At 35.9% G+C, this 27,111-nt stretch overlaps 1 protein-coding gene across 1 annotated transcript in view; it reads left to right on the forward strand.

Moving 5' to 3' along the window:
* The window catches only part of CADM2 (cell adhesion molecule 2), a 302,491-nt gene that overhangs the window by 122,734 nt on the left and 152,646 nt on the right, over positions 1–27,111 (forward strand). The window contains exon 4 of the mRNA XM_088836187.1: positions 9,620–9,790. Coding sequence (XP_088692313.1) covers positions 9,620–9,790 — 171 coding nt within the window. The remainder of the gene's footprint in view (positions 1–9,619; positions 9,791–27,111) is intronic.

Consider the following 27,111-nt stretch of genomic DNA (forward strand, 5'->3'; position numbering starts at 1 on the left):
TGGACTGTGAAGAAAGCTGAGCACCGAAGAATTGATGCTTTTGAACTGTGGTGCTAGAGAAGACTCTTGAGAGTCCCTTGGACTGTAAGGAGATCCAAACAGTCCATTCTAAAGGAGATCAATCCTGGGTGTTCATTGGAAGGACTGATGCTAAAGCTGAAACTCCAATCCTTTGGCCACCTCATGAGACAAGTTGACTCACTGGAAAAGACTCTGATGCTGGGAAGGATTGGGGGTGGGAGGAGAAGGGGACGACAGAGAATGAGATGGCTGGATGGCATCTCCGACTCGATGGACATGAGTTTGAGTGAACTCCGGGGGTTGGTGATGGACAGGGAGGCCTGGCGTGCTGTGCTTCATGGGGTCACAAAGTGTTGGACATGACTGAGTGACTGAACTGAACTGAACCCTGGATATTATGCACCTGGGAGTCAGGTACCTCTTTAGGTTTAATTATATCTAACTGGGGGTCAGATACCTCTTCAGGTTTAATCACACCTAATTTAATTATGCTATAGAGTATGGCAATTTCTAGGTAAGGAACATCTACAAAAGAAATTACATTGGAGAGGGATTTACTATTAAAAAGCAAAAATCTGATTATGGCAAACATTATGAACTCAAATTCACCAAGTACAGACACTATAGAGGGTTACAGATTTATTTTCACATGTTGGTATAGCCTTTAGATTTAATTACTATAATTCTGTTAAATACAAAATATTAAGGAGTCTCTCATAAAAAATTGTGCTCTGGGATTAAATATAAAAAATGTTTCTATTTCCCTGTACCCTACCTTCTTCTGAGGTTTTATTTGTGAACACCTGATAGGTTATAAACTAAGCCTAAAGTACCCAAGATAAGTTCCACAAATTATGCTGAGTATATTAATACCTCATGAACAAGGCAGGTAAGTCAGAAAGAGGGAAACTATGCTGAAACTTGCAAACTCTGGTTTTCAGCTCATTACATTAGTGGTACAGAAATAATATGTAATATTCATATTGCTACTGGATATTCAAAGGATGTGCTAATAAAATTAAATTTTCTTGAGAACCAGCTAATCCGTCTTTTGGGCTGCCACAATTAAGAACTAATTTCCTAAGCAGCCATTTTTTCTAAAATAGTCTACCATACTTTTTTCAAAAGAGGTATCTGATAGGGTGAAGATCAGGGAGTGTATCTGAATATTATGAATCTTTAAACTGCTATTTTCTTTGGTATTTTGAACACACTAAAAGTTCTTTAAAATATTTAAATACCATAGCTATATATCTGTCTCTCTCAACAGACTGGGATTTCTTTAAGTTTTCACATGCCAAATCTAGCATGTTGTCTAACACATGATATGAGCACAAGGTTTTTATATGGAGAATAAGTGAGTCATTTAGGTTAAATTGCTCTCAGTCTTCACCTTAATAACTTTAAAAGAGGTGACTCTCTTCTCTACTGAATGCTTTCCTGAACTGAGCAAGCCAGTTCTTGGTATTCTTGTAAGGTGCACACCGCTAAATAGAGAATTAGGTAAATATAAATATAGAATTAAATATAGAAATAAGCAATCACTTGGGGGAAAGTGATCTAAGACTATATGCCTCAATAATCTTCAAGGGAGATGACTCGGGATTTCCCTGAGATTCAGTGGTTAGGATTTTACCTACCAGTGCAGGGGGTACAGATTCGACCTCTGGTAGGGAACTAAGATCCCACATGCCTCACAGCCAGAAAAGCAAAAAGAAATAAAATATAAAACAAACCAGAAGCAGTATTGTAACAGATTCAATAAAGTCTTTAAAAAATGTTCAGTTCAGTCACTCAGTCATGTCCGACTCTTTGCGACCCCATGAATCACAGCACGCCAGGCCTCCCTGTCCATCACCAACCCCCAGAGTTCACTCAAACTCATGTCCATCGAGTCGGTGATGCCATCCAGCCATCTCACTTTCTGTCGTCCCCTTCTCCTCCCGCCCTCCAATCCTTCCCATCATCAGAGTCTTTTCCAGTGAGTCAACTTGTCTCATGAGGTGTCCAAAGTATTGCGTTTCAGCTTTAGCATCAGTCCTTCCAATGAACACCCAGGATTGATCACCTTTAGAATGGACTGGTTGGATCTCCTTGCAGTCCAAGGGACTCTCAAGAGTCTTCTCCAGCACCACAGTTCAAAAGCATCAATTCTTCGGTGCTCAGCTTTCTTCACAGTCCAACTCTCACATCCATACATGACCACTGGAAAAACCATTGCCTTGACTAGACGGACCTTTGTTGGCAAAGTAATGTCTCCGCTTTTTAATATACTATCTAGGTTGGTCATAACTTTCCTTCCAAGGAGTAAGTGTCTTTTAATTTCATGGCTGCAATCAGCATCTGCAGTGATTTTGGAGCCCAAAAAAATAAAGTCTGACACTTTCCACTGTTTTCCCATCTATTTAAATAAAAATTAAATAAAAATTTAAAAAGAAGATGACCCTCTTTCCTGATAATTCTTCTAAACTGAGCAGTATTCTTCTTAGTGATGTTCTAAAGTAATCTTAACAGAAATTTTCCATTCAAATATTTAATTTTCTGAGCCATCAAGCAAAGATTGAACTACATCCAATGTCTTTGAGGGAGAGTGACTCCTACCTCATGTTATAGAAGAATTTGCATAAATACAAAAAACACTGATAATGTAAAAGGTAATATGAGTGAATTGATACATGAATATGATAGAACCACTAAATTATTGCAGAAAAATAAGATGAAATGTAAAGTGAAATCAATAAGCAATCTTCTTATAAAGCTTGTCACACTTTCACATTTGCCAGTGGTGAATCACAAGCTTTTATTAGTACACTTTAGATGGTTCAAAAACAGAGACATGATGAATTAAGTATTATGCTCACAAACCATTTGCACAAGAGATCTGACATTTCATGGTTCCAAGAGTCAAGAGAATTTCTCTCTGAGTTCATATGTTTTAGACAAAAGTCTTTGTATTGAAATAATTTGGCAGTTAGTTCAGTTGATAAAGAATCTACCTGCAGTGCAGGAGTCCACTTCCAATTCAGGAGACCTGCATTTGATTCCTGGGTCAAGAAATCCCCTGGATAAGGATACGGCAACCCACTCCAGTATTCTTGCCTGGAAAAATCCCATGGACAGAGGAGCCTGGAAGGCTACAATCCATGGGATCGCAAGAGTAGGATACAACTTAGTGACTAAACCGCCACCAAGGTATATACAACAAATATCATAGACTGGGTCCTTAGAGCACCTCTGAATATACACCTGTGGGGTAACATTTAAGAGGAATTTGATAAAGACTGTAACATTTGAGTCATCTGAATAAAGTTAAAGCTATTTTAGAATATTTAGATAAATGCATTATGCCCCCTTCATCAATCCTCTGTAATTATTAGTTTGCTCATCTGAGCTTTTGAAATCTATTAACAAGAACTGGGCTTCAATAAAATTCCTTGTCAAGTGAAACAAACATGTTGCATTGCTAGTGAATAATAGAGCCACAGCTTTACAACCAGAATTATGAGTGGGATCTTATAAAAATAGACTATTGCAAAAGGGATTTACAAAAGTCTACTGCATTCTAATTGGAGTTGTATGAAGAAATGTGTGTGTGTGTGTGTGTGTGACTCAGTCTTGTCTGACTCTCTGTGACCCCATAAACTGCTGCCCACCAGGCTCCTCTGTCCATGGAGTTCTCCAGGCAAGAATACTTGAGTGGGTGGCCATTTCCTTCTCCAATGTGAATTTTAGTAGTAGTAGTTTAGTTGCTAAGTCTTGTCCCATTCTTGCGACCCCACAGACTGTAGCCTGCCATGTTCCTCTGTCCATGGGATTCTCCAGGCAAGAATACTGGAGTAGGTTGCCATTGCCTTCTCCAGTATGAAGGAATACTCATAGGCATTACTGAAATTTACTTCAAGAATTTGTTTTGAGGTCTTCTCCAATGAACAAATGAAAGTGGTTGCCAGACTTTAAAGTTTTACTATATAAGACATGGCCTCAGTATTTTTGATCTGGAGAAAGTTTGAAGCAGATATAAAAACAAATGCTTACCTTGAATAGTAAAAAAATAAAATAAAAGACGGTTTGTAAAAAAAAAAAAAAAAAAATCCTGTTTTACACTTCAGCCATAAGAAAAGAAAAAGTACCAGCAATCCCTTCAAGACAAATTAGTTCTAAAATATGCATCTATGTTACTGACTGAGTTAACTAGGCATAGTTACTTTATGTCATTTTTTTTAAATGATGGGAGTGTTGATTGCCTTCTAAAAATGATGTGTTCACTCATAAATTTGGATCTATACAGCTTCTTTTAAACAAGAATTATATAGCATGTCCATTTGTTCAATATGGTCACTCCAAGTTTTTGTCAATAAAAGCAAGTTATCTTATTTAATGCCCACATTGTCTCTCCTGTATGGGAAGAAGACCTTCTTTAAACTTACTAACAATGGTGTCATTTAAAGAACCATTAATAACAGTGTATGGATTCAGAATAAATTTATTGAAATCTCTTGTTGAAACTGTTATTTGATTCTTCAAAAAACACCTACAAACACAGACTCTGAAAATAATGGCAGAGTTCATATTCTACATAAGCATAGAAATTTGGGGTATACACTAAGATCTTGCAACTTTGTTCATGACCAAAAACTTTAAAGCCAAAATAGTTGAGAAGTCACAAAATATACTACAAAATTCCAAGAGTTTTATTCCAGTTATGAGAAGGTATGATCCTTCTAGTATTGGAAACAAGACAGAACTGTATTTAAGTACCAACCTTGTTCCAAGTGTGGCTTATTGGCTTTGCAATCGTTTAAAAGGAAACTGGTCCTCTTCAGGTGCAGGTCTGAAAGAAAAGGCTAACCTAGGATTCAGGACAAGATTTCCTTTTATAAAAATGGGATTATATTTGTTCTGGATCCATTTAAAGGGAATCAAAGTCACTAAAGAGCAGAAAGGAAACATATCACAAAAGTTCAGATTACAACGCTCAGGGTGTTTGGAACCATTGTGGAGCCAAAGTAGCATCTGAAGAAACTTCACTTTAGAAGGATATTCCTTCTAAAAGTCTAGGACAAAGGTGGCCAGAAGCTCCAGATACAGAGGCAGGTAACCTAATATTTAGGACTTCCCAGGTTGTACTGGTGGTAAGGAACCCACCTGTCCATGCAGGAGACATGGGGTTCTATAGGAGAGCATGGCCACCCACTCCAATATTCTTGCCTGGAGAATCCCAGGGACAGAGGATCCTGGCATGTCAGGTCCATAGGGTCACAAAGAGTCAGATACAACTGAAGTGACTTAGCGTGTATACAACCTAACATTATAAATCTGGAAAAAAAAATGGATCTAGAGATATCTCCTGAGATCTGACTTTTTAAAGAAATTTGAATGTAAAAATGTCCAGATAACCTTTTGTTTCATTTCCTAGATAACTTGACTCAGGTTTTTTATTTATTTAATTTTTAAATTTGTATTTAAATATAGTTGATTTACAATGTTGTGTTAGTTTCAAGTTTCAATATTCAGGGTTGATTTCCTTTAGGATTGACAGGTTGATCCCTTTAGAGTCCAAAGGACTCTTAAGAGTCTTCTCCAGCACCACAACTCAAAAGCATCAATTCTTTGGTACTCAGTCTTCTTTATGATCCAACTCTCTGATACAGATACATACTCTAAGTATTGATAGAAAATCTTTACTTTAGACTTCACCATGAAAGTTTCAAGAAAATAACTTTCATTGAGAAGCATACTTGAGGAATTTTCAGGCAGATATTTAAAAATAGTACTTCATAGAAGATTTCTAAAGCATGCAGTGTAAACACATTAGTATAAAAAGACAGTTTGCAACTGTTATGTTCCTGTGCTCAACAGTGACACACAGTGAGGCCAAACAAACTGAAATGTCAGAGTTTGGAGCCGAGAAATTTTTATTGAATGATCATGCAAGGAGATGAGGTGGCTCATGTTCTAAAAAGCTTCAAGCTCCCCCAGGATTCAGCAAATATCAGTCCTTATGTACTCTTGAACTGTGATGTTGGAGAAGACTCTTGAAAGTCCCTTGAACTACAAGGAGATCTAACCAGTCAATCTCTAAAGTAAATCAATCCTGAATATTCACTGGAAGGACTGACGCTGAAGCTGAAGCTCCAATACTTTGGCCACTGATGTGACTGGATGACTCATTAGAAAAGACCTTGATTCTAGGAAAGTTTGAAGGTAGGAGGAGAATGGGATGACAGAGGATGAGACGGTTGGATGGCATCACTGACATGATGGATAAGAGTTTGAGCAAGCTCTGGGAGTTGGTGATGGACAGGGAAGCCTGGTGTGCTGCAGTCCATGGTTGCAAAGAGTCAGACATGACTGAGCCACTGAACTGAACTGACTGATGTGCTCTGGGTCATCTTCCATTTGGTTGAGGGGGGTAGGAGTTTACATCTGCAAAAGGATTCAGAAAATTTGCATCACATACTGTTGTCTAGGTACTTCATAAAGGATCTAAACCAGAGGATATAGAGGAAGACCTGCCACCCCACCTCCCCAGGCCCCATGGGATCCTACTCAGTTACATAACCACCACCAACCAAAAGCAATCACCTTTCTGATTACTTGAGAGCAAGTGTTTACATGTCCATAATCTCCTTTGAAAAAAGATAGAAGGGTGGCTTCAAGGATTATAATGGAAAGTAATCCTATAAATTCCTGTGTTTAATGTTTGCCCTTTGCCTCACTGGCCATTGAAGCAATACATTGCATAATACATGACTTGGCTATTTTCAAAAATGTAAATAAAAAGGAGAAATATATGTTGAAATAGTGAAGGAATGTTAAGCTTACAAAGAGTGGCAATAAAAAGAGAGAGAGGGAGAAAGGTGAGTTAAGTTAGTTCCAGTATTCACTCACCTTTGGTCGTATCAGCTACAGTAATGGTGTATACATTATACCCTTGCTCTTGAAAATAATTCTGTAGGCCAGCAACAGACTTTCAGGCTCTACCTCACCACTATTGAATCAGAATCTGTATTTTAACAAGATTCAAATATGATTCAGATGCACATTCCATTTTTGAGAAACACTGTTTTAGATCACAAAGTGATGAAGTAATGCTGTGACTTGCCAAAGAAGAAAAAAATAGAAACTCTCTAAAACAATACAGAACATGAAACAAGAATATATATGGAATCACCAGATTAACTATTCCATATAAAGAAATTTCTATTAATTCTGTAACTATGTAATACATCAGTTACTTTATAAAGCTAGAAAGCAAAATGAAAATAAATTTTAAGTGCTATTTCCTGTTTGGTGAGGAGGATGTCAGCAGAAATATGGGCAAAGATATTACAACTGGCTCTTCTCAGTACTTTTTCCTGTTTATCTTATGCCTTCTAGTAACTCTATAAGATGTCACATAAGCTAATATTAAAAGCAACAAATTATACTTTTATTTATTCTGCTTGAATGATGCTCATTAATATTTTATGTTATATACAGTTGCTATCAGATTTTATGTGTCCAATTAATACTACATAAAATGATATTTTTGTGAAGAAAATAGCTGAAGGAAGCAGATGTGCGGGTTCTTAAAATGTAGCTGTTATTAAAATTAAAGAATATAAGCAATATTTTGGAATAATTTCTTACATATTGTGTAACATAATTATAAAAGTATTTTGTCAAGAGATCTAAATTTTCTTAAATTTCTACTGCTTGGAGCTTTCAACAAGAAAACATGGGCATAGATTTATAGGCAAGGATACAAAATATAAAAATGAGGCAACATTTTGTATATTTATGAGACACTGAAAAGTAATATGCCAAAGAACTATAAATACATCTGTATTATCTTGACATGTTTTGACTAAAAGAAGATAATTTCATCTTTCACTCTAATATTTTTTAACTAAAGTTGAATCTAATTTTAAAATGCAAAAATCTCAGAAATGCCTTTGGTTAACAAAAATGAGATATTTCATAGTAAACATGTTGATGGAAAGCTTTATACCCTATATGATTAATTTATAGTTAAAAAATAGAGTTGAGATACTATGCTCTTTCTTCCCTTTCCAAATGTTAGAAATTCTTTTTACTCTGAAAAACTGTTGAAATCTCATAAAACTTTTTGTGGTAAAAATCGTAACTTAGATATTTCTGAACAAAATCATAAACAGATATTTTCCAAACAAGACATGGGATGTTTATCTAGGCTTATCCTTTATTATGGCTCCCCTGGTGGCTCAAACAATAAAGAACCCGCCTGCAACGTGGGAGACCTAGGTCCCATCCCCGTGTTGGGAAGATCCCCTGGAGGAGGGAATGGCAACCCACTCCATTACTCTTACCTGGAGAATCCCCATGGGCCCAGTAGCTTGTCAGGCTACAGTCCATGGGGTTGCAGAGTCGGACACGACTGAGCGACTAAGTGAATCGTTTATTAATTTTACTTTATTTTTAAAATCAATAAGATAAAGACATTCTTCTCTGGAAATAAGTAAAACTTGATGGACCATGCAAATATCTTCCTGTCAAATACATAAAATTCAATATAATTTTCAAGTCAAATCTTTGCATAGAGCACAACAATAGAAAAGCTGAATTTATGTTAATTTGTTATCATTGATATATTTTAAATAGCTTTAAAATATTTAATACATGCTAGAATCAAAATTTTATGCAAAAGAACTCTTCTCCTAAAAATATCATTGTTCACTTGAGTTGAAACACTAAGAATCTGGAACAGCTTTCTCCCTCAACTATATTTAAGATCTTGTTAAAATGATATTTTAACCTTAGACTATCATTTTGATTTCTAATCCATTAAAATTACCCTCTTCTTATCAGCTACTTTAGATTTGAGAAATTTCAAATTAAATGAAAATATTATTAAATCTCTTTTCCATAGAGAACAAATAATCCCTAAGTGCACCATTTAATGTTGAATCTGAATCAGTGCACAATAAGTTTAAATACTGATATGTGAATTCACATCTTGAGAGAAGTGTTCTCATTCAGGCTGAAACGAATTCGTCAGCTAAGTGAAAAGCATTTATCTCAACAGAAATTTCATTGCAAATTTATATATATAGAGAGAGATAGATATTTGAATATTCAAAATGTTCACATGACAGTCCTCCTTCTCTACCAAAGATGACAACTTTCTCATCTTAGGTATTTTTTAGCAGTTATGTTGACCTTGCATTGTTCATGTTAAAAATCATAGCTCAAATACATTGTGCTTCCTTTTAGGCGTACCCAGGTGGCTCTTCTCACTGTGCTTGTGGTTCAGAAAAACCAAGATTATCTTTTATTAATATCTAAATCTAAAGAAAAGAGACTAATATTGTAAAATGGCCTGATTTTTCTAATGGGGTATTAAAAAGGGGCTATGATTTGCCCTTTTATTTCTGTATTTAACTTTTAAAATATATATCTGAAGTAGTTTTATTTCTGTTTACTTGAAATGCGTTAAATGTCAAACTAACAAATATTTGCTCTTTATAATTGGATAAAGATAAGGAGAAAGTGCTTCCAGTGGTGTCTTGAGTAAATGGGATCTGTTACATTTCAAAGAGAATTTCACAGAATTTTAAATTTTATTTTGTATTTTCAGATGTAAAATATTTAAAGGAAGAGGATGCAAATCGCAAGACGTTCACGGTCAGCAGCACACTGGATTTCCGAGTGGACAGAAGTGATGATGGCGTGGCAGTCATCTGCAGAGTAGATCATGAATCTCTCAATGCCACCCCTCAGGTGGCCATGCAGGTGCTAGAAATACACTGTAAGTAAATGCTATTTCAACTCTCTATGCAGAGGCATCTACATTGAAAATTATTTTAAAATTACCTTGAAATTACAGCAAGTGTGCAGCAAAATCTACAGCCAAATGAAGTAAAACTAACCTCCATAATATTGATCACACTCAAAAGAAAGGAGTCCTTGCCCATTCTTGACAAAGTAGAAAAAGAAAGGAGATATCAAAAGGTTAACACTCTTAGTTATCTTCCAAATATTGGCCAGGAAGATCAGGAATTTTGGCAATCAATGAGAAGTGGAAATCTGAGAAAGCCTTGATGAGCTTTCTAAATGTAACGTTATTATATGCAAATATGGCTTCACATCTGTTCTTTTAAATTACACTTTTTTTCTATTTTTAAAAATATACTAAGTCTTTATAAACACAGGGACGTATCTATTATTTTTTTAATAACATAATTATTGTTCACAAGTGATAACATAAATTGGGTGACTCTGGTGAGCCTGAGCAGTACTGAAAAGGTTTGCTGGCCTTATCTTAACTCGTATAATCTTATGTCAGGGCATCAGCATAACAGCCTGATGAACAGTTACTACTCTGTTTACTCAGTTTATGAATAAGATCACTGAAGATTATAGTGATTGGATCACTTGTCCAAGTTCACACAACAAGCAAATGGTCAACTTACGATCATGACACTTTGGTAGTTAGCAATATCCTTGGGATATAGCAGGTGATCTGTAAATATTTATTAAAATGAAGAGGAATGAATTGAAATATATAACAAAGTTGAAAAAGGATAGCACAAATAATTATGTTTCTGAATCTTACTACTTGATTTTTTCCAATATTAGAGATTTTTTTTCTGGAGTTTGTTATCTGTGATGAATTACAGTTTGAGTTTAGGATTTGTGTGTGCATGTGGTATGAAATTACATTAAATTTTAAATGTTGTCTAGGTATTAGTCTTCTAGTTGTCTAGTCTACTAGTCTCATATTTTGTTTTCGTTTATTTATTTAATAAGAATATATCAAGTACCTACTATGAAACAGGTGTTCTTTTGGGCACTGGGGTTACAGAGGTGATCAAAAAACTACAACTTTAACAAAACAAGTTGAGATTGTCTCCAAGTGTCAAAATCACCACTATCACAAACAGCAAAAAATTTCAGTTCCCTTATAGCATCTGTTCTAGGCAGAAGTGACAGAAAAGCAAAATAAATACAACATATAGAATGATATGTATTAAGTGTGAGGGAAAACACAAAAACAGGAAAGTGATGAGTGCAATTAGAATGGAAGTCACGGATAGCAAATGTGTGCTTGTATTAGTACATAACATATATATAATGCATTTATATATAAATATATAATTTGTCACATATAATATCACATCAAATTATATCATTATATATTATATCATAATATTATATAGTATTAACACATCATTTAAATATAGTATTACAAATATTTATATGAATATATTATATGGTACATAAAATTATTTATATTTAATATATACATAAAATATGTAAATAAAAATATTTTAACTTAATTAGTATGCTTAAATATTTGAAATAATACATATATATAAAATTAACAGAGAAGGGCCAGTACAAATGCCCTGATATAGGAACGTGTGTATTGTATTTATGTTTCTAGAAATAGCAAGGATATCAGTGAGACCAGAGTAGAGAGTAGAGAGTATCATGAGAAAAGATCAGACAAGTATCAGGAGGATGAGATGTTTTTTAATTTGTAACAGAGAAAATATCAATCAGATCATTATTTTTTAAAATTCCTCATATTATTTTATTTATTCTTAGTTTAATAGTTATTGCTACTGCTACTGCTAAGTCACTTCAGTCGTGTCCGACTCTGTGTGACCCCATAGACGGAAGCCCACCAGGCTCCCCTCTCCCTGGGATTCTCCAGGCAAGAACACTGGAGTGGCTTGCCATTTCCTTTTCCAATGCATGAAAGTGAAAAGTGAAAGTGAAGTCGCTCAGTCGTGTCCGACCCTTAGCGACCCCACTGACTGCAGCCTACCAGGCTCCTCCATCCATGGGATTTTCTAGGCAAGAGTACTGGAGTGGCTTGCCACTGCCTTCTCCGTTAATAGCTTATTAAAAATTTAAGACTGCTTTCAAATATATTAGTTTCATTAATTTTCCTCCTGTTCTCATTGAAGTGGATTTGAAGAAAAGCATGTTTCAGAGCCCAAATTGAGATTATTTCCAAATTTCAACATTTATTTTCAGTGAGACCTTGTGACAATTACTGAAAGTGCTTGATCTTTGATTATAAATTAGAGAATTTCTGTGAGGACCAAGCTAGACAACTGAAGTTTATGGCATTCAGTTCAGTTCAGTTCAGTTCAGTCGCTCAGTCGTGTCCGACTCCTTGCGACCCCATGAATCACAGCACGCCAGGCCTCCCTGTCCATCACCAAATCCCGGAGTACACTCAAACTCATGTCCACAGAGTCAGTGATGCCATCCAGCCATCTCATTCTCCGTCGTCCCCTTCTCCTCCCACCCCCAGCCTTTCCCAGCATCAGAGTCTTTTCCAGTGAGTCAACTCGTCGCATGAGGTGGCCAAAGTATTGCAGTTGCAGCTTTAGCATCAGTCCCTCCAATGAACATCCAGGATTGATCTCCTTTAGAATGGACTGGTTGGATCTCCTTGCAGTATAAGGGACTCTCAAGAGTCTTCTCCAACACCACAGTTCAAAAGCATCGATTCTTCGGCGATCAGCTTTCTCACAGTCCAACTCTCACATCCATACATGACCATGGGAAAAACCATTGCCTTGACTAGACGGAACTTTGTTGGCAAAGTAATGTCTCTGCTTTTTAATATACTATCAAGGTTGGTCATAACTTTCCTTCCAAGGAGCAAGTGTCCTTTAATTATATGGCTGCAATCAGCATCTGCAGTAATTTTGGAGCCCCAAAAAATAAAGTCTGACACTGTTTCCACTGTTTTTCCATCTATTTCCCATGAAGTGATGGGACCAGATGCCATGATCTTCGTTTTCTGAATGTTGAGCTTCAAGCCAACCTTTCCACTCTCCTCTTTCACTTTCATCAAGAGGTTTTTGAGTTCCTCTTCACTTTCTGCCATAAGGGTAGTGTCATCTGCATATCTGAGGTTATTGATATTTCTCCTAGCAATCTTGACTCTAGTTTGTGCTTCTTCCAGCCCAGCGTTCCGCCTTAGATAAATGTCAATTTTTTTTTTTCTTAGTTGGTTCAAGCTGCTATAAAAAAAAAAAAAAAAGAAAAAATGCTATTGTCTGGGTGGTTTATAAGAAATAGAAATTTATTTCCCATAATCCTGAGGACCAAAAATTGAAGATCAAGGAGCAGGCACATTCAGTATCTGGTGAGGATCCTGACCTTGTCTCATACTCGACCATCTTCTATTCGGAATGTGGCAGAAAAATCTCTAGGATCTCTTTTGTAAGGATGCTAATCCCAGTCATGAGCATCCAAAGTTCTTACCTTCTAATAACATCACATTGGGGATTAGGTTTCCACATGGAAACTTTCAGTTCATTTTAGTTCAGTTGATCAGTCGCGTCAAACTCTTTGTGACTCCATGGACTGCAGCACACCAGACTTCCCTGTCCATCACCAACTACCTGGGCTTACTAAAAACTCATATCCATTGAGTAGGTGATGCCATCCAACCATCTCATCCTCTGTTGTCCTCTTCTCCTCCCACCTTCAATCTTTCCCAGCATCAAGGTCTTTTCAAATGAGTCAGTTCTTCCCAACAGGTGGCTAAAGTATTGGAGTTTCAGCTTCAGCATCAGTCCTTCTAATGGATATTCAGGATGATTTCCTTTAGGATGGACTGGTTGGATCTCCTTGCAGTCCAAGGGACTTTTAAGAGTCTTCTCCAACATCATAGTCCAAAAGCATCAATTCTTTGGCACTCAGCTTTCTTTATAGTCCAACTCTGACATCAATACATGACTACTGGAAAAACCATGGCTTTGACCAGAGGAAAATTTGTCTGTAAAGTAGTCTCGGCTTTTTAATATGCTGGCTAGGCTGGTCATAGATTTTCTTCCAAGGAGCAAGGGTCTTTTAATTTCATGGCTGCAATCACCATCTGCATGGAATTTGGAACCACAAAAATTAAATTCTCTCATTTAGTTTCCATTATTTCCCCATTTATTTGCCATGAAGTGATGGGACTGGATGCTTTGATCTTCGTTTTCTGAATGTTGAGTTTTAAGCCAACATTTTCAGTCTCCTCTTCTACTTTCATCAAGAGGCTCTTTAATTCTTCGCTTTCTGCCATGAGCATGCTGTCATCTGCATATCTGAGGTTTTTGATATTTCTCCTCACAATCTTGATTCCAGCTTGTGCTTCATCCAGCCTGGAATTTCTCATGATGTATTCTGCATATAAGTTAAACAAGCAAGGTGACAATATACAGCCTTAATATACTCTTTTCCTGATTTGGAACCAGTGTGTTGTGCCATGTCCAGTTCTAACTGTTGCTTCTTGACCTGCATACAGATTTCTCAAGAGGCAGGTCAGGTGGTCTGGTATTCGCATCTCTGTAGGAATTTTCCATAGTTTGTTGTGATCCACACAGTCAAAGGCTTTGATGCAGTCAGTAAAACAGAAATAGATACTTTTTCTGGAACTCTTGTGATTTTTCTATGATCCAATGGATGTTGGCAATTTAATCTTTGGTTCCTCTGCCTTTTCTAAATCCAGCTTTAACATCTGGAAATTCATGGTTCAAGTGCTGCTGAAGCCTGACTTAGAGAATTTTGAGCATTTTTGTTAGTGTGTGAGATGAGTGCAATTGTGCAGTTGTTTGAACATTCTTTGGCATTGTCTTTCTTTGGGAATGGAATGAAAAATGACCTTTTCCAATACTGTGGTCACTGCTGAGTTTTCCAAATTTGCTGCCATACTGAGTGCAGCACTTGCACAACATCATCTTTTAGGATTTAAAATAGCTCAACTGGAATTCCATCACCCCCACTAGCTTTGTTTATAGTGATGCTTTTAAGACCCACTTCGTACTCCAGGATGTCTAGCTCTAGGTGAGTGATTATACCATTGTGGTTATCTGGGTCATGAAGATCTTTTCTGTATGGTTCTTCTGTGTATTCTTGTGACCTCTTCTTAATATCTTCTGCTTCTGTTCTGTTCATACCATTTCTGTCCTTTATTGTTCCTATCTTTGCATGAAATGTTCCCTTGGTGTTTTAATTTTCTTGAAGAAATCTCTACCTAACCTTTCCCATTCTGTTATTTCCCTCTATTTCTTTACATTGATTGCTGAAGAAGGCTTTCTTATCTCACCTTGCTATTCTTTGGAACTCTGCATTCAAATGGATATATCTTTCTTTTTCTCCTTTGCTTTTAGCTTCTTTTCTCAGCTATTTATAAGGCCTCATCAGACAACAATTTTGCCTTTTTGTGTTTCTTTTTCTTGGGGATGGTCTTGATGCCTGCCTCTTGTACAATGTCACGAACCTCTGTCCATAGTTCTTCAGGTACTCTGTCAATCAGATCTCATCCCTTGAATCTATTTGTCACTTCCATGGTATAATCATAAGGGGTTTTATTTAGGTCATGTCTGAATTGTCTAGTGGTTTTCCCTACTTTCTTCTACTTAAGTCTGAATTTTGCAATGAAGAATTCATGCTCTGAGCCACAGTCAGCTCCCAGTCTTATTTTTGCTCACTGTATGGAACTTTGGGGCAACCTTAGCGTTCATTCTATAGCTCCTTCATTTTTCTACGTCTTCTTACTTAATATAGCATTCAAAATATGAAATATTATGTACTCCATATGTCAAGAATATTCTGATCATCAGTATTTTAATTTAACCTTTATACAAAGTCAAATAAGATTTCTAAAATTATTTGTGATTATTAGGCTAGCTGCAATTTTCAACACATAGTAAAAGAAAAATATTAAAAATTGTCATAAAGAATGTTAAAGATCACCCACCAGAGATCACCAGAAAGCTACCAACAGTCTAGCAAAATAGTACAGAAAACTATTTGAATCTTTGGGTGTATATAAGAATTAGGAGAGATTTGTTAGGGAATTTAGGTTTGTTCTAAATATTCTGAGGATTTCCCTGGTGGCTCAGATGGTAAAGAATCTGCCTGCAATGCAAGAGACATAGGTTTGATCCCTGAGTTAGGAAGATAACCTCGAGAAGGAAATGGTAACCCACTCCAGTATTCTTGCCTGGAGAATTCCACGGCCAGAGGAGCTTGTTGGGCTACAGTTCATGGGGTCGCAAAGATTCAGACACGACTGAGCAACACTTTAAATATTCTGAAGAGGGTTCTGAATTAGATTCTGTCAGGATTGGCAACAATTCAGTAATGTGTATGCTGATAATTTTTACCTACAAAGCACAAATATGAAAGCAGAACTAGACCTGCTATTATAAAGACATGTGGTTAATCATGCTAATTTCTATAATTGCTAAACATATTAGTCTCTGTCCTCTTTTAGGGCTAGTCATAGAGTAAACTTGCCTTTTCTTTTTCCACCCCCACAAACATAGAGTGACTTTATCTGATTATTGTTTCCGTTCCGTTCCGTCGCTCAGTCGTGTCCGACTGTATGCGACCCCCTGGACTGTAGCCTACCAGGCTTCTCCGTCCATGGGATTCTCCAGGCAAGAATACTGGAGTGGGTTACCGTTTCCTTCTCCAGGGGATCTTCCCGACCCCAGGATTGAACCCGGGTCTCCCTCATTGGAGGCAGACGCTTTAAACCTCTGAGCCACCAGGGAAGCCCTGATTATTGTTTAGATTCTAGAAAATTGTTTATGACTGTTGAGATTATTTCAGGTGAGCTGTAAGATGCCAGTTGTTAGCTTCCAAAGTCCTTTTCATTTTCTTGGGGGTCCAAAATGGAAATATTACATAAAAATGCCCAGAAAGCATATACTTTCTGGGCATTTTTAGCTGTTAATCACATTTCAGTGTGCATTATTAAGCAAACTTCATCTTCATGGAGGAATATAATTGAATTGCCTAATTTTTATTAAGTTTTACATGACAAATATTATACTTGATGGCCAATTAAAAATAAAAATTCATCTATCATGGTTTAATATGTAAATGGCTAGAAGGCAGAGACCAGATCTATTTAAATTATTTTTTCTAGCATCTCACATACTATCATTCAAGTATGTGAAGTTAATTAAAACTAACTGATGATAACTCCAAATCCCCTCTAGGGATGCAGAACATTCCTCAGGGATGAAATGAAGAATGAAAAGTGAAGAGGGACATTTAATACCAGTTTGCAGGAGAATCCCAGGGACGGGGGAGCCTGGTGGGCTTCCGTAATGGGGTCACACAGAGTCGGACACGACTGAAGTGACTTAGCAGCAGCAGCAGCAGCATCAAAATTAGAGCAAACTGATCAAATTGGGTGTGGTCTTCCTAAACACCTATGAATAGTGATTAAAGGATCTCAGTAAATACTTCCAGAGACAACAGATCATAACTCTACATAAGTCCACATGTACAGGATGCATGATGTGGAAATTCTGTGGATGCAAGTGGAGGAAAATAGAAAGAATAATTGGAAAAGTAAAAAGGTGATGAGTCTAGACTTTGTGGGACATAAATTTAGAAATTCCATAAATTTTACAATGTTCCTGCTGCTGCTGCTGCTAAGTCACTTCAGTCGTGTCCGACTCTGTGTGACTCCATAGACGGAAGCCCACCAGGCTCCCCCGTCCCTGGGATTTGCCAGGCAAGAACACTGGAGTGGGTTGCCATTTCCTTCTCCAATGTGTGAAAGTGAAAAGTGAAAGTGAAGTCGCTCAGTCGTGTCTGACCCTTAGCGACCCCACGGACTGCAGCCTACCAGGCTCCTCCATCCATGGGATTTTCTAGGCAATAGTACTGCCACTGCCTTCTCCAACAATGTTCCTAATTATGAGTAATTGCAAAGACTGGCCTGAACAGCTTGAACATTGTTTTCTGTGGCGACTGACAAGAGTAAGTATATATTCCTGCACTTGGGAAGTTGGACACGACTGAGCGACTGAACTGAACTGAACTGGGAAGTTATGACTACACCTGAAATAAAAATAAAAATTCTGTGTTATTGTGGAAAGGCAAATTTGATGAGAAATAAGACATAAGCATTAAACACATAATGCTAAGGAGCATAATGAGAACACACTGGATGAGGAATTATGTTCCTAGAGCTAAATATTTTAATTCTGTAACACTATGACATACAGTTTAGTAGGACTCAGCCTATAAAATATGTCACAGCAACATTCATTGCTTTATAAAATATTAATCTTAAATTTTAATGTCATATGATGGAAAATAATTTCTTTAAACTTGAAAGTTAAGAAAATATAGACTTTTCACTGTGTACCACAAGTGCTTTCCAATTTCAAATAATAGGTAATAGTATGTGTTGCACTTGAGCAGTGGAAAAAGTCACTCTCTTTTTTAAATGAAATTCCAATTCATCTTACTATTTTATAAAAATCCCTTTAAAACAATAATATTTTATTTTTTTAATTCAATTTTTAGATGAACAGATTGTATGAGTCATATTTTGTTTAATTCTCAGTAAGAATATATTATCTCCACTAACAGAAAGAACTATGTAAAAGCACAGAAAATAAGAAAATATCTAAACATTCATTTTCTGTGTGTGATATTGACACAATTATGTAAAAATCAACTGTTACTGAAAATGAAAACACAAGAGACAGATTAGTAGGCTATTTCAGAATAATGAGTGTTTTGAGAAAACATTTTAGTACTGTGACACTGAACTGCCAATATGGATAAACAAGAGCCCAGGTTTTAAGTGTTATGTGTATGTGTGTTGTAAGGTATAAATATACATAATCATTGAGCCATGAAATCTTATGCTATCAATAATATTTGTTTAGTATTTTTATTGTGTAACAGTGCCATGATTTGCCTATATAGGAAGTAACTATTCACACATACACAGGCATCAACTTTTAAAACAGTACATATTTTAAGTTAAAGAAGACCTCCTGCTTGTGAGTCTAAACAAATTCAGTGTGAGAATTTGTGAGAAACGTAGTAAGGAAAAAAAAAAGAGGAAGAGAGGAAGGGAGGGATGGAGGGAGTGACTTAAGAAGATTCAGTGTTGAAATTGTGTGTTTAAATGAGATCAATTAGGTTAATGACTAAAAATAAGAAACGCAATATGTACCTTTAATAGCCAAAAAGCTCCTGGATTCATTACCATAATACTATAAGGAGCTAAATGGTCAATTTACAGTCCTCATCTTTACCTTCTTGAGGCTTTTATTTCCATTCTAGTTAACATGCAAATAAATAATACAATTAATCCTTTTCTTTTTAACATGTTATATTAAAAATTTGTATTTCTAAAGAGTTTCCTTTCTTATTTTGGTCTTTTAGAGAGAATTACTTTGTTCCTAGAGGAACTGAAGTCTTGGCTGTATATATCTACTATTTTCTGGGACCAAATCTTGTACTTGATCAGTTCTACTTTGATTCTACCTGTTTCAGTAAGATAGAATAAAAAATAAAATTCTGTTTATAGTAGGAGAAATTGAATACAGATGAGTTTGGAAGCTTTGATTATTTTTTGTTTGTAACTTTATTTCTGAGGAGGGCATGGCAACCCACTCCAGTATTCTTGTCTGGAAAAGACCATGGACAGAGGAACCTGGTGGGCTACAGTCCATGGGGTTGTAAAGAGTCAGACGACTGAAGTGACTTAGCATGCATGCAGCATGAACTCAACTTCATTTCCACTGTAGATATACATGACACAGAAATATTTTCAAATGTAGGCAGACATTCTTCATAAAGTGTAGACTTTGGCATTTGTCCTTTTTAATTTGCAAAGTAATTAATTCCCACCAACTCAATCCTTCCTACACAAACCTATATACCCCTTTAACCCAGAACAGTTTAAGTTGTCCCATGTTCGTTGTATCAATTATGCTTCCACTACGTTTCCATTTATTATAGAAAGTGCTTGACTAAATGTTTCAGACTATATAGGTTTATTAGACACAAAGGTGAATGTTACAAGTTGCATTTTAAAATAGCATCTCTCACTCATCTGGCATCTTAATCTGTAAAATGTTGGTTTTCTAATTATCTTATCTACCACAAATTTTCTATGGTACAGAAGCACAGATATAAATGGAGGAACTGTTAAAGGGGAAATGAAAATTATCTTTAGATTAAATTTTCCACATAAAATAAAGTTATTTTGATTAACAAAATGCCACATTATGCATGAAGGTGCTTTGGAAGTATGTTTAATAGAGTCCAAAATATTTCACAAAGTTTACGAAACGTGCATGCTGCTGCTCCTGCTGCTAAGTCGCGTCAGTCATGTCCGACTCTGTTCGACCCCATAGACGGCAGCCCATCAGGCTCCCCCATCCCTGGGATTCTCCAGGCAAGAACACTGGAGTGGGTTGCCATTTCCTTCTCCAATGCATGAAAGTGAAAAGTGAAAGTGAAGTCGCTCAGTTGTGTCCAACTCTCAGCCACCCCATGGACTGCAACCCACCAGGCTCTGTCCATGGGATTTTCCAGGCAAGAGTAATGGAGTGGGGTGCCATTGCCTTCTCTGATGTGTATGCTAGAATCATGAAATGATCTGTGTGTGTGTATGTGTGTCACTTAGAAAAAAATACATTTAATTATATTGTTAAAATTGGCTTAATATACAGCCTCTATTTTTTAACTTTTTCAGGGAAAACACATTCATTAGTATATCACGCATAGTAATGTACTACTGGCACATGCTGGTCATGAGTTAAGTTTTTATATATGTAATGAGAATATTTAATTTAGTCCCCGCAATACCAAAATGCTAAAATTAATTGGATCACCAAATATTTTAAGTGATCTAAGTGCAGGAATTCAAAGTGTTACTGTAAAATTTATATTATTAATAGAATTAATATGTCTTGTGTTATTAAATCCGAGTGAAGAAGAATGTACATATTTGTGAGTAGAGATTCAATAATTTAAAAAGATAACAAATTCATAGGTTAAAATAATAGTCTCAAGTGGTTTTTCTTGATCAAGCTTATCGTAAAATAGGTATGTGTAAAACTTTTTATATTTTAACATTATTTTAAGCATGCAAACTAATTTAATAAATATGTGTCAAAAGAGTCCCCAAATGATATGATCCATGTATAGTATAGATGTCAGTGTATCTTTTGAAGATAACTTTAAGTCATTTTAATAGAGAATAAGAATTGGATAATAAAATGAGACAGAAATGATTTTGGCAAATAAAACCTAATATTGAGAAAATAAATATAAATCATTGCTACCTTGTATTTTAAACTTTCAATTTAATAACTAATTTCATTTTATGAATCTCTTTTCCTTTACCTTTTTTTTTTTTTAATTGAATTATGGCTGATTTGGGTTTCCCTGGTGGCTCAGATGGTAAAGAATCTGTCTGTGCTGTGGGTTTGATCCCTGGGTTGGGAAGATCCCCTGGAGAAGGGCATGGCGACCCACTCCAGTATTCTTGCCTGGAGAATCCCCATAGACAGAAGAGCCTGGAGGGCTACAGTCCATGGGGTTACAATGAGTCAGACACGACTGAGCGACTAAGCATAGCATGGTTGATTTATCATGTTGTGTTCATTTCTGTTGTACAGCAAAATGATTCAGTTATACATCCATATATACATATATATACATTCTTTTTCATATTCTTCTTCATTATGGTTTATACAGGATATTGAATACAGTTCTCTGTGCTGTACAATAGGTTCTTATAGTTTATTCATTCTCTATATGATAGCTTGCATCTGGTAATTCCAAACTCCCTGTTTATCCCTTCCCTAACCCCCATTCCCTTGGCAACCACAAATCTGTTCTCCATGTCTGTAAGTCTGATTCTGCTTTGCAGATAAGTTCATTTGTGTTGTATTTTAGATCCCACACATAAGTGTTATCAACTGGGAGATTGGGATTGACATATATACATTATCGTGTAAACTAGATAGCTAGTGGGAAGCTGCTGTACAACACAGGGAGCTCAACTCAGTGCTCTGTGATGACCTAGATAGACGGGATGGGGAGAGAGAGTGGGGTCCACTAGAGAGGGGATACATGAATCCCTATAGCTGATTCACTTCATTTTACAGCAGAAACACGACATTGCAAAGCAGTTCTTCATTGAAAAAATAGATATGTCTATTTTTAAAGATAAAGGCTTATTTTTTTAAGAGACTGCCTATTCAAGGTCCCGGTACTTTCAGCATATGCTAGCCTTATTTTCTGAATGAACTATAATACACACAGATATTTCTTAGAGAAAAACATACGGTTCGAAAACTAGTGTAATCTATTGACATATTCAGCTTTATTGTATTAGCTGTTAATATATCAGCAGAGATGGTTTTTACTATCTGGGTTCATAGACTTTTTTTTTTTCTTTTAAATCAATAGGCTTTATTCTTTAAAGCAGATTTTGTTTAACAGAAAGATTGATTAAAAAGCAGAGCTCTCACTTTCACACATTGGAGAAGGAAATGGCAACCCACTCCAGTGTTCTTGCCTGGAGAATCCCAGGGATGGGGAGCCTGGTGGGCTGCTGTCTAAGGGATCACACAGAGTCGGACACGACTTAGGTGACTTAGCAGCAGCAGCAGCAGCATATACACTGGTATCCCACCTCCTCACAGTTTCTCCCATTATTAACATTTTGCATTATTATAGTACAATTTTTACAGCTGATGAACTAATATTAATAGATTATTGTTAACTAAAATTTATAATTTACTTTATTGTTCATTCTTTATGTTGTATAGTTCTTGACTAATGTATAATACCATGTAGCCATATTTGCAATATCATGGAAAATAATTTCACTGTCCTTAAAACCCTGTGCTTTACTTCTTGATTGCTCTTTTTCTCCCCCAGATTCCTTGATAATCATTGATATTTTAATTGACAGTGGTTTTGCCTTTTTTAGGATTTAACTTAGTTGGAATTATATAGGATATAACCTTTTCAGACTGTCCTCTTTCATTTAGCAATATGTATTTAAGATTCCAATATATCTTCCTGTGACTTGATAGCACATTTCTTCTTACTGCTGAATAATATTTCACTGTCTGTATGTACCAGTGTTTCTTTATCCATTTGCCTACTAAAGCATATATTAGTTACTTCTAATTTCTGGCAATTATGAAAATAGCTATTATATATATATTCATAAGTAACATAAACATACATTTTCAACTTCTTTGAGAAAAGTTATTTGAATTTTAATTAAAACCCATTTTAGTGAAAGACAGATAAATTAAGTGAATATAAAAAGTAATATGTTTATCTTGTCCTATATATATATTATTATGGGAAAGCATGCTTCGTTTTTAGGAAGCTGCAAACTATCACCTAAAGTGGCTGAACCATTTTGCATTCCCACCAGCAGTGAATGAGAGTTCCTGTTACTCTAACTACTCATCAGCATTTGGTGCTGTCACTCTTTTGGATTTTGTCCACTCTGTATAGTGTGTAGGTTTTCCAGATGATTCTTTGGGTAAAAGAATCCACCTGCAATGCAGAAGATGTCAGTTCAATTTCTGAGTCAGGAAGATCCCTTGGAGGAGGGCACAGCAACCCACCCCAGTATTCTTGCCTGAAGAATCCCATGGACATGAGGAGACAGGCAGGCTATAGTCCATAGGGTCCCAAAGAGTTAAACACTACTGACTAGACTGAGCACACACACACACAGGCAAATAATGTGTAGTGGTATCTCATTGTTGTTTAAATTTGCAATTCCATAACGAGTTGACTCACTGGAAAAAACTCTGATGCTGGGAGGGATTGGGGGCAGGAGGAGAAGGGGACGACAGAGAATGAGATGGCTGGATGGCATCACCGACTCGATAGATATGAGTCTGAGTAATCTCCGGGAGTTGGTGATGGACAGGGAGGCCTGTGTGCTGTGATTCATGGGGTCGCAAAGAGTCGGACACGACTGAGGGACTGAACTGAACTGAACTGAACTGAATGATATTTGATGCTGAGTGTTTTTTCATATGCTTATTTTCCTTTTGTGTATATATTATTTGAGGAGTCTGCTTATATCTTTGATGATTTTTTTTTATTGGGTTGTTTTGTCTTTCTTTTTGTCAAGATTTAAGAGTTTTTTGTACATCTTGGAGAGCAGTCATGTGTCACATCTTTTCAAGTTTCTAAAATCTTTGTTAAAAATAGACAATCCATTCCATTGGATCAATATCTTTACTTTGATTCAAATACTGAATCACTCAAATAAAATAGGGGGTATCTACTCAAGTTCACAACAATTTAAAATTTTTGAATAATAATTTAAAAGCTAATACTTTGTCCGTTAATCTGTCTCTTGAAAGTAATTGTACTTCTTTATAAATGAGACCTGGTAGCTCAGCTGGTAAAAATCTGGTAAAAAATGGTAAAGAATCTGTCTGCAATGCAGGAGACCTAGGTTCCATCCCTAAGTTGGGAAGATTCCCTGGAGGAAGGCAAGCAACCCATTCCAGTATTCTTGCCTGGAGAATCCCCATGGACAGAGGAGCCTGGCAGGCTACAGGGGTTGCAAAGAGTCAGACACAACTGAGCGACTATGCACACACACATAAATGAGCCCTAGAATCTTTCAGATAAGTAAAATAATTAATACTTTAAAAATGTGTGTTTTAAAACATCTTTAATTTTAAAGACAAATGCTAAAGTATAATATTTTTTCCTATTAAAAAAAAGCTTAGGTAGGAAACATTGCCCTTTAAAGTATCTGCATATTTTGCTTGTTAATAACTACTGGAAAATAATTTGTAAGTGAATGACTCTATACGTATATTTTATATACTTGTGCAAAACTTCCTCACTTGATTGCATTTTGAAAGAAGTAAGAAATAACTCATTCATATATTCATCTAACCTTTAAAGAACTCTTCCAATGTAGCAAGCATTTTGTTAGGATCTGACAACACACAATTGAATAGGTTAAAGTCTTAGATTTTGATGTTCAAAATGTGATGAATGAAGAAGATATGTGAAAAAATACATATTTTACGAAGTACAGTGTTTTATAATAGCAGTATATATCCTGAAATAATTTAAATCTAATTATTTACTGTTCCCTGTCATTCATATGTGTGTATATATGGTAAACATTACATATTATATGCAACAAATATTATATTACTGTATACATAAATTTACGGTTAATACATATGATATCGTTGCTGCTGCTGCTAAGTAAGTCGTGTCCGACTCTGTGTGACCCCACAGACGGAAGCCCACCAGGCTCCCCCATCCCTGGGACTCTCCAGGCAAGAACGCTGGAGTGGGTTGCCATTTCCTTCTCCAATGTGTGAAAGTGAAAAGTGAAAGTGAAGTCGCTCAGTCGTGTCTGACCCTTAGCGACCCCACGGACTGCAGCCTACCAGGCTCCTCCATCCATGGGATTTCCTAGGCAAGAGTACTGGAGTGGCTTGCCATTGCCTTCTCCATGATATTGTTAGAGTTGACTTATTCAAAGACATCTTAAAAACAACATGGAGATTATTACTTTGTAAAAATCTGAGTTTAACATATAGTATAAAGCAAGTGTGAATTAATAGTGGTAATAATAATACATTTCTACTAACTCCCCATTTTTTTAATGTTTAATTGGTATAGTACAATACATTATATCAGTAATTTAAAAACAGAACATCATCCAAATCCACAAAGTATTGAAGAAAAAGATAAAATATGTCATTCTGTTTTGTGAAGAAATGGAGCAGGATGAAATGCAGCTCACATTGCACCCAGACTGGAAAATAGATTATTTCCAAAGCAAGCATGGAATTACTGTACAAATAAACATTGGTTAAAATATATTCCCTATCTTTTTGAAATGAAAAAGTACAACCAAGAAGAAAATCTACAAATAACCTAAATATGCTGCTGCTGCTAAGTCGCGTCAGTCGTGTCCAACTCTGTGCGACCCCATAGACAGCAGCCCACCAGGCTTCCCCGTCTCTGGGATTCTCCAGGCAAGAACACTGGAGTGGGTTGCCATTACCTTCTCCAGTGCATTAAAGTGAAAAGTGAAAGTGAAGTTGCTCAGTGGTCCCCTGACCCTTTGTGACCCCATGGACTGCAGCCTACCAGGCTCCTCCCTCCCTTGGATTTTCCAGGCAAGAATACTGGAGTGGGGTGCCATTGCCTTCTCCAAACCTAAATATGGACAGGGGAAAAAAAAAAATTGTAATTCTTTTTAATTTTTCTTGGCCACACCATGCAACATGTGGTATTTTAGTTCCTGTGACCAGGGATAAACACATGTGCCCTGCAGTGTGGCATCATATATGCATAAGTTTGAATATCATTTTAGAATATTGCTATCTATTGTGCATTGTGCTGCTACTGAAAATTTCCCATTTATTTTAATATAAAAATAACAGAAAATATGTTTACATTGGGGTTGTAATTATTAAATATTTTGAATAGATCCTGGAAACATGATTCTTAAAATTAAATCAGTTTTTGAGATGACTACAGTTTTTGTTTCTCTGTTTGTTTTTTTTATCTTTTTTGTTGGCTAACAGGTTTCTGGGTAAGAATAGGAGTTCTATACTAATTTAAAGATATTTCTAGAATGTTACTGATAATTTTCTAACAGTATTTAATCAGCTCTTTATGGACACAATAAAGTGAGCAATGAAAATATAATAAGAATCGTAATGATAGAGATATTTGTCATTAAGTAAAAATCTCATTAAAACCCAAATGATTTTGTGTCCTTAAAAAAGAATATTTGAGAGTCAAGTTTGGGATAGTAATCACATTATTGTAGTTTTGATGTGGTAAAAATGTAATTTTGAGTACATAGAAAATTTGATATGTTTAAACAGAAATACTGACATTTCATGGAATTATAAACTAAAATTTTGACTGATTATATTAAAAAGCTCTTCATAATTGAGTACTTCCCTTATGAAAGTCAGATGAGGAGAGAAAAGTCATTTACTTGTGTGGTATATACATTAAAAGCAAATTGTCATTTGTATAATCACCGAAAGTTGTTATCTAATATTATCTAATGTAGAAAATTTATACCAGGAATATAATCAGCAGTAGACAATTAAATTAAATATGTGCTAAGAATAAAAGCCAATCTAACGTTTGTGACATGAACATTTAAGATTAATTCTACATACAAATGCAGATCTCAATAACATTTCAATTAATCACTTTTTTAATATTTTAAAATTAATGTATTAAAGTGATAAGGAAATAAATTTAATGTGTTTCTTCATTTAATAATTTATT

This window comes from Moschus berezovskii, chromosome 1, assembly GCF_049115385.1.
Source record: "Moschus berezovskii isolate FMDL1 chromosome 1, NW_MosBer_1.0, whole genome shotgun sequence".
Lineage (NCBI taxonomy): Eukaryota > Metazoa > Chordata > Mammalia > Artiodactyla > Moschidae > Moschus > Moschus berezovskii.